The sequence below is a fragment of the Garra rufa genome, chromosome 12 (genome assembly GCF_049309525.1).
Source record: "Garra rufa chromosome 12, GarRuf1.0, whole genome shotgun sequence".
In the NCBI taxonomy this organism is placed as follows: domain Eukaryota; kingdom Metazoa; phylum Chordata; class Actinopteri; order Cypriniformes; family Cyprinidae; genus Garra; species Garra rufa.
The window spans coordinates 343,276-356,437 of NC_133372.1; the positions used below are offsets into that span (position 1 = coordinate 343,276).

The 13,162-nt window shown below is 42.2% G+C and overlaps 1 protein-coding gene across 4 annotated transcripts in view; it reads right to left on the reverse strand.

Annotated features, from left to right (window-relative positions):
• rbfox2 (RNA binding fox-1 homolog 2) overlaps window positions 1-13,162 on the reverse strand; it is a 29,850-nt gene that overhangs the window by 13,254 nt on the left and 3,434 nt on the right. For all 4 annotated transcript variants that reach the window (XR_012357351.1, XM_073852449.1, XM_073852448.1 and 1 more), the window contains exons 2-5: window positions 2,620-2,811; window positions 2,246-2,401; window positions 1,936-1,989; window positions 1,029-1,121 (exon numbers count right to left, since the gene is read on the reverse strand). Coding sequence is in view for 3 of the 4 variants with exons in the window: in XM_073852449.1 (XP_073708550.1) it covers window positions 1,029-1,121; window positions 1,936-1,989; window positions 2,246-2,401; window positions 2,620-2,811 (495 nt within the window). In the remaining variant the exon portion in view is untranslated. The remainder of the gene's footprint in view (window positions 1-1,028; window positions 1,122-1,935; window positions 1,990-2,245; window positions 2,402-2,619; window positions 2,812-13,162) is intronic.

The window sequence follows — 13,162 nt, forward strand, 5'->3', positions numbered from 1 at the left end:
AACATTCGGCCCACATGACTCAATGTTTCGTTCAATTTAGCCCTTAACCTAAAATGAGTTTGACACCCCTGATCTACACACTTAGTCCCAATACAAACTTCCCCACTAATTTAGAAATAAAAGTGATTTCAATTACAGCCTAAAGTGATCAAAAAAAGATTAAAAAATGAAAGCGATTCCCCCGTCTATGAGAGACAAACACAGGCAGCGTCTCAGAGGTCATGCAGGAGGCCTGGAGGAGATCAAGAACTATTAAAACACCCAGAAACCAGCACTGCAACACGCTGGGCCTCACGAGGGAAACACACGTGGCTCCATGCAGCACTCGACCGCACACACACACACACACACACACACACACACACACACACACACACACACACACACACACACACACACACACACACACACACACACACACACACGGCAAGCAACAGGCTTCTTCTCATCTCCCAGATTCACAGAACAATCTACAAATGCACTAAAAACAACAAGTACACAAGCATCTGAAAGTGAGCCGTTTTCTCACGGTATGCACACGAATGCCATAATAAAGGTACAACACCAAAGTTGTGAAAAGCATTCAGAATCGTCAGTCCTCGTGTGTCGTAAGAATCCAAGCAAATGTTTCATGAACAAAAAAGCCATTCAAACCAGGAGAAACAGAGACGGCATCAAACGCACGCATGTGATTGGCTAACTGTGAGCATGCTCAGTACAAAACAGATCGATCAACTTAAAAAAAAAAAAAAAGGGAAAACAACCGCATGCTGTTAATAACCGACACTCAGCCAGACAACAACCAATCCAAAAAACAGCCGAGAAACGGAGAAAAAACTCACAGAATCTAAAGTGGACTGCAGTAGAGATGCAACCATGCATTGCTAAGCTCACACACGCACGCGCACATTTCCCATAATGCAGCACACACACAGCTGAGCATCTTAAGCAGTTCCAGAACACATTTGGTCAGTAAAGGTGTGAAATGGGAACATCAGAAGGAGAAAGAAAGAGAAAGACAGACTCACCTCGATCTTTCGTCCCTCCACGATGGTCCCGTGGAGACGCTCTCGCGCTTTCTCTGCGTCTGCACTGGACTCAAACGTCACAAAACCAAAACCCTGCACCACGACAGAGAGGAACAGACATGAAGCGTCCGAAACACATTCGTCTTAAAGCAACAATTCACCCCAAAATGCTCCACGAAAGATGTTTAGCAGAAAGCTTATGCAGCTTTTTTTATATACAATGAGTCCAGCGAATGTCAAGATACAGAAAGGACCATGATTCCAATGCTTCTTTGTGAGAAACAGACCCACATCTATCCATCTCAGATGTTGGAATGCACATGAGCTTCAGCTGCAGGAAGGGAAGATTTTCAGAAAATACTTTTCATTTTCAGTCTCTTTTTCACAAGAAAACATTAGAAGACCAGGGGCCACTTGCATAAAAAGCAGCTACCAAGGGGTAATCAGTCTTATATTTTGGATTCAGATTAGACTAATCAAAGTTTTTATGCAACCAAATTTAAAAAAACATTTGACCAGTCTTAAAGAAAACCATTAGATGACTAACTTTAAAGACTAATCTAAACCTTTTATGCAACCGGCATCTGGACTACACACGAGGCATATGGGCGACTTAGGGTGGGCTTTTATTGATTATTGATTGTTTTACAACCCCTGGTCACTGCCAACACAAGTCACATTTTATTATATGGGTGCTTCTGGATGATTTTAGAGGATAGTAGTACGAATCACCATCTGACATCATTGTTTGGGACGATCAGGGCATTCTGCTAAACATCTGCTGTCACACTGAATCACAGTCATTGAATGATTGCTTTTTGGGGCTGAATTGTTACTTTAGTGTAATAATAACAACAACAGCTACTCAAAATAAATTCAAACGTATGATTTCAAAAGCGTTTCTTACCTTTGAGCCCCTCTCATTAAAAATGATCTCCACATCCAGAATTTTTCCAAATTGCTAAAACAACAAAGACACACACACAAAGAGAGAAAGAGAGAAAATGCTCAACATAAACAAACCCACTTCTGTTTGTATAATGCCTACAAACTGATCATTATAGAAGAGCTGCATTTACAACAATCACTTTAAGGTGTCGTTACAATCTCGGTCAGCAGGGGGCAGAATTGGCCCTTAAACACGTCACAGTTTGTCATCGTGTCGTTTCTAAAATCATCTGAAGAATTAACCCTGAAGCCTAAAAAGCCAGTAGTACCCCAAACATCTGCCGCAGGTCTGGGTCTCTGAAGCGGAAGGGGATGTTGGAAACGTGAAGCCGTTTCGGGGTTCCTTTGGCCTCGGAGGAGTCATCGCTGCCCGAACCGCCGGCGGAAACGCACTGAACTTCAGCCTGAGGAGAGCCGTCCGACAGCTGAAACACAGACAGAGAGAAAGAGAAAGACAGGCCTTACAACTCTACATCATCATACCAATGAAGACAGAAATCACAGTCGTTTGAGATGATTCACGCGGACCATCGAGACCAAAGACCAGCGACAGGAAGTCGTTCGACACGTTTGTTGTTCCAGCTGCCCGAATGGTGCGAGCGATCGGACGTCACCATCTGCTCCAAAGAGCTTTAGCACTTACTTGAGTGCTGGGGTTAGAGGAGGGGGTGCTGCTGACTCCTGCCGGGGCCTCCGTTTGCCCCCCTGCGGGGTAAATGCTGCTGCCCCCGAACTCCAGCGCCAGGCCGTTCTGAGGGGGAGGAGGCGGAGGGGGAGGGAAGGAGGAGAACGGAGCCACGACGCCCTCCGGAGCTCCCATCGTGTCCTGTGAACCCTGGAGATCAGAAACACACAGACGGACCAGGGTTAATCGACCGCTTGGACCAGATCCACCCAAGAAAAGAAAAACAGCTCACTTAAAAGAGCGACGGCCATGAGAGCGGAGAACAGAGGAAAAGTGAAATCAACTGGAATGGAGGGAGAGAGAGAGACGGCGGTAATGCATTCCTCTCACAGATGACGCCACTAAAAGCCAGAGATATTACATTTCTCTCTTTCTGGTGACAAGCGGATTCAGGCAGCCGTTCAATATTAATGAGGCCCTCGTGCATAATTTAGCGTACGGCCCTCCGACACATACGCTAGCGCAGCAGACGACCCGCGGAGGAAGCTAGCGAAGAGTTTCGGATCAAAACTCCCACGTCGGCTGCAAAACACGATCCTGATGATGAAGAAACCTCATGTTTGTGTAAACAGCGCACCATTTGAGCCAATTCCACAAAAACACGTGCGGAAATTAGATTTCACAAAGAAACTAAATTACATTTTGCATAAAGAAAATGGCTTTTTTTTGGCTATCATGCACAAAATAATATTGAGACAATATACAATGGTAAGTCTAGCATTACAATAATGAAAGGGAGTTTTTTTATAGCAAAATAATTGAAAACCAGAATTGAGGATCAAGATGTGCTTAGAGATTCTTATTGCAAAATGTAATCGTTTTCTAAAATGACTTAGTTTTCATTTTATTTTGCGGCAAAATGTGCTTTTATGAGATTCAGCCATTGATGAAACTCCTCGGAAGAGATTCTGAGAACTGATGATCTGTCTGAGAAACACGTCACATCACTGCGGAGAGAAACAAACAGACTAAAAGAGAGAGAGAGAGAGCGAGAGCGAGGGGAAAACACTGTTCTGTCAAGTGTGCATTCCTCCTCCAGCATCACTTCCCTACATGGCAGCAGGATGAGAACGGAGAGAGAGAGACAGGAGCGAGAGAGAGACAGGCAGTGAGAGACACGTCCTGGTATTTATAGCTCTGAGATCTTCCCGTCAACCACAAGAAACATTAATGAGCCACATATCAGAATTCAGCACATTAGCACTCATGTATGGCCTCTCAATACTCGTCAATTCTGTTTCTCCAATTATTACTGTCCCGACTCATGAATCAAACATCAGCCTGAAGCACTGCGTGCACACTCTAGTCCTCTAGATCATTTTGTAAATGTAATAGTTCTCTGGTGTACAGTATACATTCACAGCCAGCATTACACTGGGTTGTGCTTTGATTCTCATACAGCCGACGAGAATCGAACAGTGTTGGCTCTCAATGACAGTGATGCGTCTCTCAGAATCAGAGACTGAGACTCACTGCAGCTCATCTATTTCTAAAACGATTCCCTTCAGGTCTATTAATCCGTATCACGATGATCTGTCGGTCAGAGAGGAGAGAGTCTTTCTCAAAGCCGTCGTCGGCGCTGTGAGCGTGTGTTCAGCCGAGCGAGGATCTCTAAACACTGGCAGCTTTAGTTACGGGTCAGCTGGCATCCGTCTAACGTGCCGCTGTTGTAGACGGCAGCTGTGCCACGGCTCGACCGTCTCCTGATCACGGCTTTTCTGATCATTAGCTGCCACAATCACTCCTGACGAGAGACGAGAGTCATTTCATCAGAATACTGAACATTCAGATGCGAAACACGTGATAATCGCGCATTAGAAAAGAAGTCCAGCCTTTATTGAAACATACTTATCATTTACTAAATGTTTTGTAATTATTGTTTTTAGACTGATTTGATTGATTAGATTGATGAACCACTTAATGCATCACATGTGTTCACCAATTGCAAGTCGCTTTGGATAAAAGTGTCTGCGAAATTAATAAATGTAACAAACGACCCTGACCAACAGTTTGAGATTTTATACCCCTTCAGACCTGCCAGTGTTAACTAAAACACTAACCCCCGGTTTCACAGACAAGGCTTAAGCCTAGACTAAAGTGTAAGTCTGAGCTGTTTCAACTGAAATAAAATTGCACCGATTGATCTTAAAATATATCAGTGCCTTTGTTATGTTTCAAGATGCACCAGGAATGATTTTTTCTAAGCACGTTTATAAAAATGACTTAAAAATGTCCTAATTGAACTATGGCCTAGTCCTGGCTTAGTCTAAGCCCTGTCTGTGAAACCAGGCCTAAAACTAATAAATATTGTTTTCAATAATTGAATTAAGCTGAAATAACATTGAAATAAAAATACTAAATACAAACTTGAATGAAAATTAGAAATGGTCAAAAAACTGAAAATAGGTTGAAGCACTAAAATGCCAAACTAAAAACTAAATATAAAAAAAAACTAACAAAAATGACAAAAGCACACAAAATACTGAAACCTAAACTAAAATTAAAACTGAAAATATGAAAAGCTCATTCTAAATATTAATAGATACAATAATAATACAATACTAAAATTACAAGATGAAAATCCAGATGGCCGCAGAGTGAACTGACCCGTCTTAAAAGGACTTTAAATGTCTATCATTGCTCAAATGCAGAAATCAAGCATGTGAAGCAGTGATGAAACCATCCTGCATTACTCTTTCAGACGAGAGAAACCGAATCTCTCACAGATCCTGAAACATGAAGCGGCTCTTCGCCGTCAAACACACATTAGACCCGCCCCCCAGCCGCTCGCTGATTGGTCAGCTGTAACCCGAGCTCAGGCTTCTCTCTCTCTCTTCAGAGGGCGTGCCTGTTCGTTCTCCCCTGACCAATCAGAGTGCAGCAGCGGCCAGTGTGGGTCCAAAGGTTTGTGGGTCCAAAATGGCCCAGATAAAGACCTGCAAACACTTGTTTGAGAGAAACACACATGGCACGTGTAAGCGTGAATGTTTGTCTCTCACTCGCTCCACCCTCAGCACATGTGCGACCTGAGGAAACTAGTCCATCTAGTTTGGATAGAGGACTGCTCCTTTGCACAACACACAAACTCATCTCCATGCGGTCAGCAGATGCTAGAGCTCCTCTTCAATGACAGACCAGCAGAACCCGAGTTTGTCCAGTTGTAGAACATGAGCTCTCGAGCGCCGCGTCACCTCTGAACTCTCACACCGAGAAACCAGCCCAAGAAAAGCAAACAAGCTTCGTGACTGACGTCTCTGTTCCAGCTCAGTCTTGCTGCACTTTCATATTGTGCTGCATCTCCTCGACATGAATATAATGGCATCGCATGTGGATCTGTCCAATACGAATGCAAGTCAAATACGACTAAAGCTGTATTGCACACGTCTGTGATGCGCATAAACACGTCCACTAACAGCAGGAATGAGAACCGGTCTAAATCACCTTTTCCAGCTGAATGACCTTCTGGTGTCCTTTCTGCATGCAGAGATTGATCCAAGAAAACTGATTTATGAATCATGATGTCTGTTATACATCAGATGTCTATTGTAAGTGGGAGACTTTAAATATAAAAGACTACTTGTAGTAATAGACAGGATATTGTGCTGACAACTGAGTTTGCATCGTATCCACTAGGGATACACCAAATGTATTGGCCAATAATCAATACAGACCAATAAAAGCACTATTGGACATCAGCAGATTGTTTAAAGAGAGAATTTACCCAAAAAGGAAGAGTCTGTCAATAATTACTCGCCCTCATGTTGTTCCAAACCCCTGAGACTTTCATTCATCCTCAGAAAACAATTGAAGATATTCAATCCTGACTCTCATAATACACCCCACAGCAGAAGCGCTGCACTGTTGCCAGGTCCACAGTTTTTACCTTCACCAAACGTTATTTGTAGTGTGCCTCCCATCCAATAATTGCTTTAATACTTCTGACAAGAAAGCTTTTAAATCACATTCATTTCATCACAAAATTCAAACAATAAACGCTATTTTGATGCTCTTAAACGTGCGTGACAGACTCCGGTATCGTCTCCATTCAAGCGGCAGAGCATCAACATGAACACAGTACAGCTCACCAGAATGTATCATGTCTAATAGAATCAGTTGATCTGCGTTTCAGCTCAACCATGAAAGACAAAACAGCTTGCAATCAATAATACTTTACAATGCATTTAACTTCACCAGTTCACCAGTTCATAAGTTTGCAACAAAAAAACTAGAGAGGAGCTTATTTACTGTTAAATATTTACGTTAGAATGAAAACAACCTAATGTGCGATTAAACTGCATACAAACATAATTCTTATCTTTTAGATTGTTATATCTGAAAGTGAAAATGAATATATTTTGTTGTTGTTAATGTAACAGTAATGCACTTGTATAGTTTACAGCATTACTTTGGGAGATTATTGGTGTGGGTCGATGTTATTCTGAATAATCACCTATTGGTATTGGCAGAGTACTTCAGGGTTCATCTCTAGTATTTACTTGTTTATTTCAGAGCTGCAGTTTGGGGACAACATTGTCTCCAAAAGTCTGTCAAAACCCTTTTTAGGAACAACCCAGGATTCCTGCCATTTGGAAGCAAATATAAGCACGCACATTTTTGCAAGATCTTTTAGAGTTTGTGTGAGCTTTAAATAAAAACAACTCCATGCATCTGTCCTCATTTAGACGTGCGTGTACGTATCAGATGTCCAAAACAGTATTCCAACGTCAACAAGAAGAGTTTTAGGGGGAATATAGACCTACATTTCTATGAGATAACAAAGGCAGCTGTTCTCACTTTCTAAAGCGAGCGTGTGAGATCATGAGATGACAGGTAAGCGTCTCTCCCTCCCTTCAGGGCAAACGCTGGGTGGGGTTCAGCATACTTCAACATACTTCAGCTCTCCTCCATCAGAGTCAGGAGTTCAGAGCTTTAGCGTCCATTCTGGCTCTGGCTCTTCTCCGCCATTCTCCCCGAGCGTCACCTTTAAAAATCAATTTCCATTCTGCACCCCCCCTCCGTCCCATTCCTGCTTTTAAAGGAAAACACCGAGATAACAGCTGCTCGAGCCCTCGGGAAACGGCAGGAGAGGGGGAGGGACACACAGAGACGGATTCCAGGGTATACGACAGACACGCAGAGACACAGACAGCTTTTAACTAATAAAAGGCCGATTTGTATCGCTGCGTGTTAATACTGAAGCCGCATGTGTGTGAGACAGATGTGGAGACACAAAGAGACAGACAGATGAAGGAACAACTGCTCAGCAGCACCTGGCCCCTTCAATCAAGACAGACAGCTGGAGAAACACACCAGACTTTCCTCACCTCCATCTCACTCACTCTCACTGACTGAAGGAGTCATCTGCAGCCGCATTTCTGATATAACATTTACGCATTCAGCATAATGCCGTTTACTTACACACACACACACACACACACACACACACACACACACACTCTTGCAAGACTGAATCACGCTCGATGTTTCCAGGCAGGAAATGCAGCAACATGAATGATTAAAAACTCACCGGCCGCACAGGAGGGTAAAAGACTCCCATCATCCTATTGAACACGACGACAGCGACAGTGTTTCCTGCTTTCAGACGTCAGCGCTCACGATCTCTCTGTCAGAGTCTGACACATTCAAAATCTCCCTCGCTTATTCCCCTCCTCTCTGTCTGTCTGTCTGTCCCTGTGTCTCCTCCCTCTCTCTCTCTCTCTCTGCTCTATCTCTCCTCCCATCTCACTCACTCGTTCCCTCCCTCTCTCTCTCTCTCTCTCTCTAACCTCTTTCTTAAGACAAACAAACCAATTTCTTAATTTTCAAAAGATTTCTAAATTCCATTGCGTGCCTGTTAAAAAATAAAAACTAACATTCATAAATGGTCAAACTCATCCATTTTCAGTTAGTTAAGCGATTAGTCAGCTAAACTAGCATTCCCTAAACAAGTTAAAACACGTAAACCACAGCAAGTGGAATTTCACGCTCTCAGTACTAAAAAAAAATCATCATCCTCATAATCTGCCATTCCCTTCGGTTTAATCTTCAAATCCTATAATGTTCAAAAGGTCATGAGTTTATTTTTAAGCATCACAAGAAGCTATATTATGTTTCTGATATGATATTACAGTAATAATGATATTTACAGACATTCAGCTGTGGTCAAAACCTCTGAAAACAGAGCAGATGTGACGCTCACAGCCGAACGGCTGGTCATAAATGGATAAAGAGATGGATAGAGGGATTACAGAGAGAAAGGAGATAAAGAGTGAGATTAACTACACCAACTGAACAATCTGACCACACACACACACACACACACACACACACACACACACACACACACACACACACACACACACACACACACACACACACACACACACACACACACACACACACACACACACACACACACAATCTACAATGCTAATCTAAAACACTTTGCCCGGTTTCACAGACAGGGTTTAGACTAAACCAAGATTAGGCCAAAGTTCAATTAGGACATTTAAGCAATTTTCATAAATGTGATTAGAATAAAAACATTACTGGTGTGCATCTTGAGACAAAACAAAGGCACTAATATATTTTAGGATCAATCAGTGCAATTTTATTTTAGTTGAAACAACTCAGATTTACATTTTAGTCTAGGACTAGGCTTAAGCCTTGTCTGTGAAACCGGGGGTCAGACTATTAACAGAGTTCAATGCGTTTCCACTTGTTTTAAATGGTTGCGATCTTGAAAAGCTCATTGTGTGTTCTCAGTGTAATAGAGATGATTAATAATAATTATATTTAATAGGAAATCTTGATTTTACCCATGTCAAAGAGTCACAAAATGAATGTGCAACCTGACAGCGTATAAAAGAATACCAGCGTCACTGTTAAATAATTTCATGCGGTGTTTGTGATAGAAATGCCAAAGCCCAGCTAAACTGAAAATGCAGAAATGTATTATATGTGACCCTGGAGCACAAAACCAGTCTGAAGTAGCACGGTTATATTTGTAGCAATAGCCAAAAATACATTGTATGGGTCAAAATGAATGATTTTTCTTTTAGGCCAAAAATCATTAGTATATTAAGTTTATAAATTTTTTCCGACTGTATATACATCAAAACTTACTTTTTGATTAGTTAACATACATTGTGGAGAACTTCAATTGGAAAACCTGAAAGGCGATTTTCTCAATATTCAGATTTTTTTGCACGCTCAGATTGCAGATTTTCAAATAGTTGTCTCTAACAAACCATACATCAATGGGAAGCTTATTTATGATGTATAAATCTCAAAGTTCATAAAATTAACATTTATGACTGGTTTTGTGATCCAGGGTCATATATAATATACAAAATGAACAGAATGCTTGCACTAAATGTTTTCATTATTTGTGATTGATAAATGACAGTTCGTGAATCATTAAGGTCTTACAGTGTGAGCTAATTCTGTATTTCAGAGCGATTGACTGACTGTTGACCTCCTATAATGAACATCAGAGAGACGGACAGTCATTCGGTCATCTGCGTGACACCAAAATGAAGATTCACTCTCACATTTAGATTCACTATCAACTGCGCAATTGAGAACATTTAAGCAGCAGATCTGTGAATAATGAAGACTTTAATTAAACCTGCGGGCAAAAGCCCCTCAAAATGACATCAATTACCAAACCGAGATACGAGACGAGGAGCTTCAACCAGCTCTACCTGAGAGAACGAACACACGCGGTACGATTATCGGACGCTAATTAACCTCAGAGGACATTACAGACAATCACACCTATGATCAGAAACCATTCTGAGCGTACAGAAAGAACAGCTCATGGGAAACATCAGACTGCACTAATAACTGATTCCAATAGACGTTAGTCAGGCTAGAGCCGCAATGAAAGCAAGGCTGTGAGGGACTCAAGCACAGCGTGGATTGAACCGTTGTTTAACAACATACTGATTGTTCAGCTGATGAAACCTTTTGAGAAAACACTTTCAGTAGACGAAAACATCATAAAGGTATAAAGTTGTGAAAATTACATTATCAATTACAGCACCTAACCAGACTATAGTTTGCTGGTAAATTGCAACTCTGCAAAACTATAGACCATAATAAAAATAATATAGGCTATGTTGATTTTCACTTTAGCTTGGAGCAATGCATTATGGGATGGCTTTCACATGAAGGATGTGTGCGATCCGTGTCTCTCAGTCGGTGTTTGTTTCTGAGATCTGCAGCTCAGCGTCACGCCGTCTCTAATTGGGCTCCAGGTTTAATTGGTCTACAGTGGTGTATAATCAGATTAGCGCCGGCCCACACGCGCCTCACTGCTCCGGCAGGGTTCAAGCCCGTCTATTGTTTACACATTAAAACAAGAGGATGATCACGGCATGAGGGACAAACGGCGAAAGGAGGTTACTTTAACGGTTACTTATTAGAGTCCAAAAGATCCGCCGTAGTTAATATTTATAGCAGACCAGACGAGCCGATCGGGACGCTTACGCAACACGTCATCCGCACTGATACGGAACCCACCGATCGGGACGAGGAAACGGTTTGACTCTCAGCGCTGACGTGAGAATGTGAGGAGGACAGTAAATGGAGTTTAGGACAGTTCTAAAGCAGAATCACGGGTTATTTCTGCTCTGCTGCTGCGTCTCTTTTCATCTTCTCGTGATAAACACCCTCTTTGAGCTCCGCGCAGCTCCCAGCTGGAACTAATGTCCCTCCTACAGTCCCCTGAGGGAACACTTAGCAGTGCGCACTGCGCCGCTCCAGAACGCACCGACTGACAGAAGCGCACCGGAATCATCTGCAGTGCTGATGTTTGCACAACCCATCTCATCAAAACACGGCTGGACCGCACCACAACAACCCAAAGAAGAAACAAATCATAGTGTGCAAACCTATTTATAGAAGCGTGGTGGATTTTGAAATTGCGTCATTTATGATCACACTCTCACCCAAAATGCTCACTACTGAAATCTTTGTCCTGCATTGTTCTTAACTTCGACTCTCATAGCCATAATGGAAAAAAATCTAAATAATACTATGTTACAATATTAAATCCAAAACCCAGGATTTTAAAATTTGAGATTTTACTTATTACATTTATTAATTTATCAAATGCTTTATCCATTTTTTGTTGCATCCCACAAATGGAAATGGAAAACACAATGGAAAAAACCTTCATGGTTCTGAAAGGGCTTAAACAGATTTAGATTGTTCAAAATATAGCTTCTGTCTCTTGGTTTTGGGCTGAAATACGAGCTGGATGCGTTCTTGACAGCTTTGGTGAGATTCAGCCCAGAATCTGCCTCAGACTAAAAGTCTGAGCGAGTTTTTTCTGCTGATATTTGAGGATCGGCTCAGATCTGCACTAAAAGCCGTCCAGAGAATAAAGACAGAAACATCTGGAGTCCATGTGTGTGAAACAGACGACCAGAGCTGAGAGAGAGACAATGAGTCATAGAGAACCCCTCCACCACCCCGTCATGTGCCTCATTTCCTTAAGGACTGAGGAGCAGCTCACAGCCAACACACACACACACACACACACACACACACACACACACACACACACACACACACACACACACACACGAGTCACACACTCTTCACTGAGCAGCGTCTCACTATAAAAACTCGCAGATCTTCTGAGAGAGTAGAAACTATGATTCCCTCAAACTCACTGACCTGTAACTTCCTGTTAAAGGAGAACAGCAGAATGGAGTGATCAGGCAAGAGAGGGACAAGAAAGTGAACAGATGGTGGAGCTGAAGGAGGAGGAGGAGGAGCTCAGTGCAGGACGGAGGTGAAGAAGAAAGACCAGATGATTTGCGAATGAGAGGACGAGTGTTTCAAATCTTGCTTACTTCATGTGTGTCTGTTAGTGCCACGAGTCTGACTGCAGATTTATACTGTCTGTGTGTGTGTGTGTGTGTGTGTGTGTGTGTGTGTGTGTGTGTGTGTGTGTGTGTGTGTGTGTGTGTGTGTGTGTGTGTGTGTGTGTGTGTGTGTCTGCTGAACACATTTAAGATGGAGGTCTGGCGTCCTGACATCAGTCTTGTGTGTGTGTGTGTGTGTGTGTGTGTGTGTGTGTGTGTGTGTGTGTGTGAGAGAGAGAAAGAGAGAGAGACTCAGTGAGGTACTGAAAAAGAAAAAAGAAAAAAAAAAAAGACTAAGAAAATGAAAAACACATTGCTCAACACTCAAAAAAAAAAATAAGGCCCTTTTGGAAGGTCACTAAATATGCTCTAAATGGAACAAAGTCAACACACGTACATGGAAAAAACACTGCATTCTCAACTCTAAAGCTAGGGGTTTTTCTCTACAATTTTTAATCTAGCTACCTGATTACTAACGTCCAGATTAACGACAGACATCTGAAGCAAATTCTGTCGCAACCTAGAAAACCGCAGGACTACGCACTTGATATGCAGCATTTGAAAACTAGTGTTGTGCTTGTAAACATGCATTATATACATTTTCTGTCACTGACCACATTAAA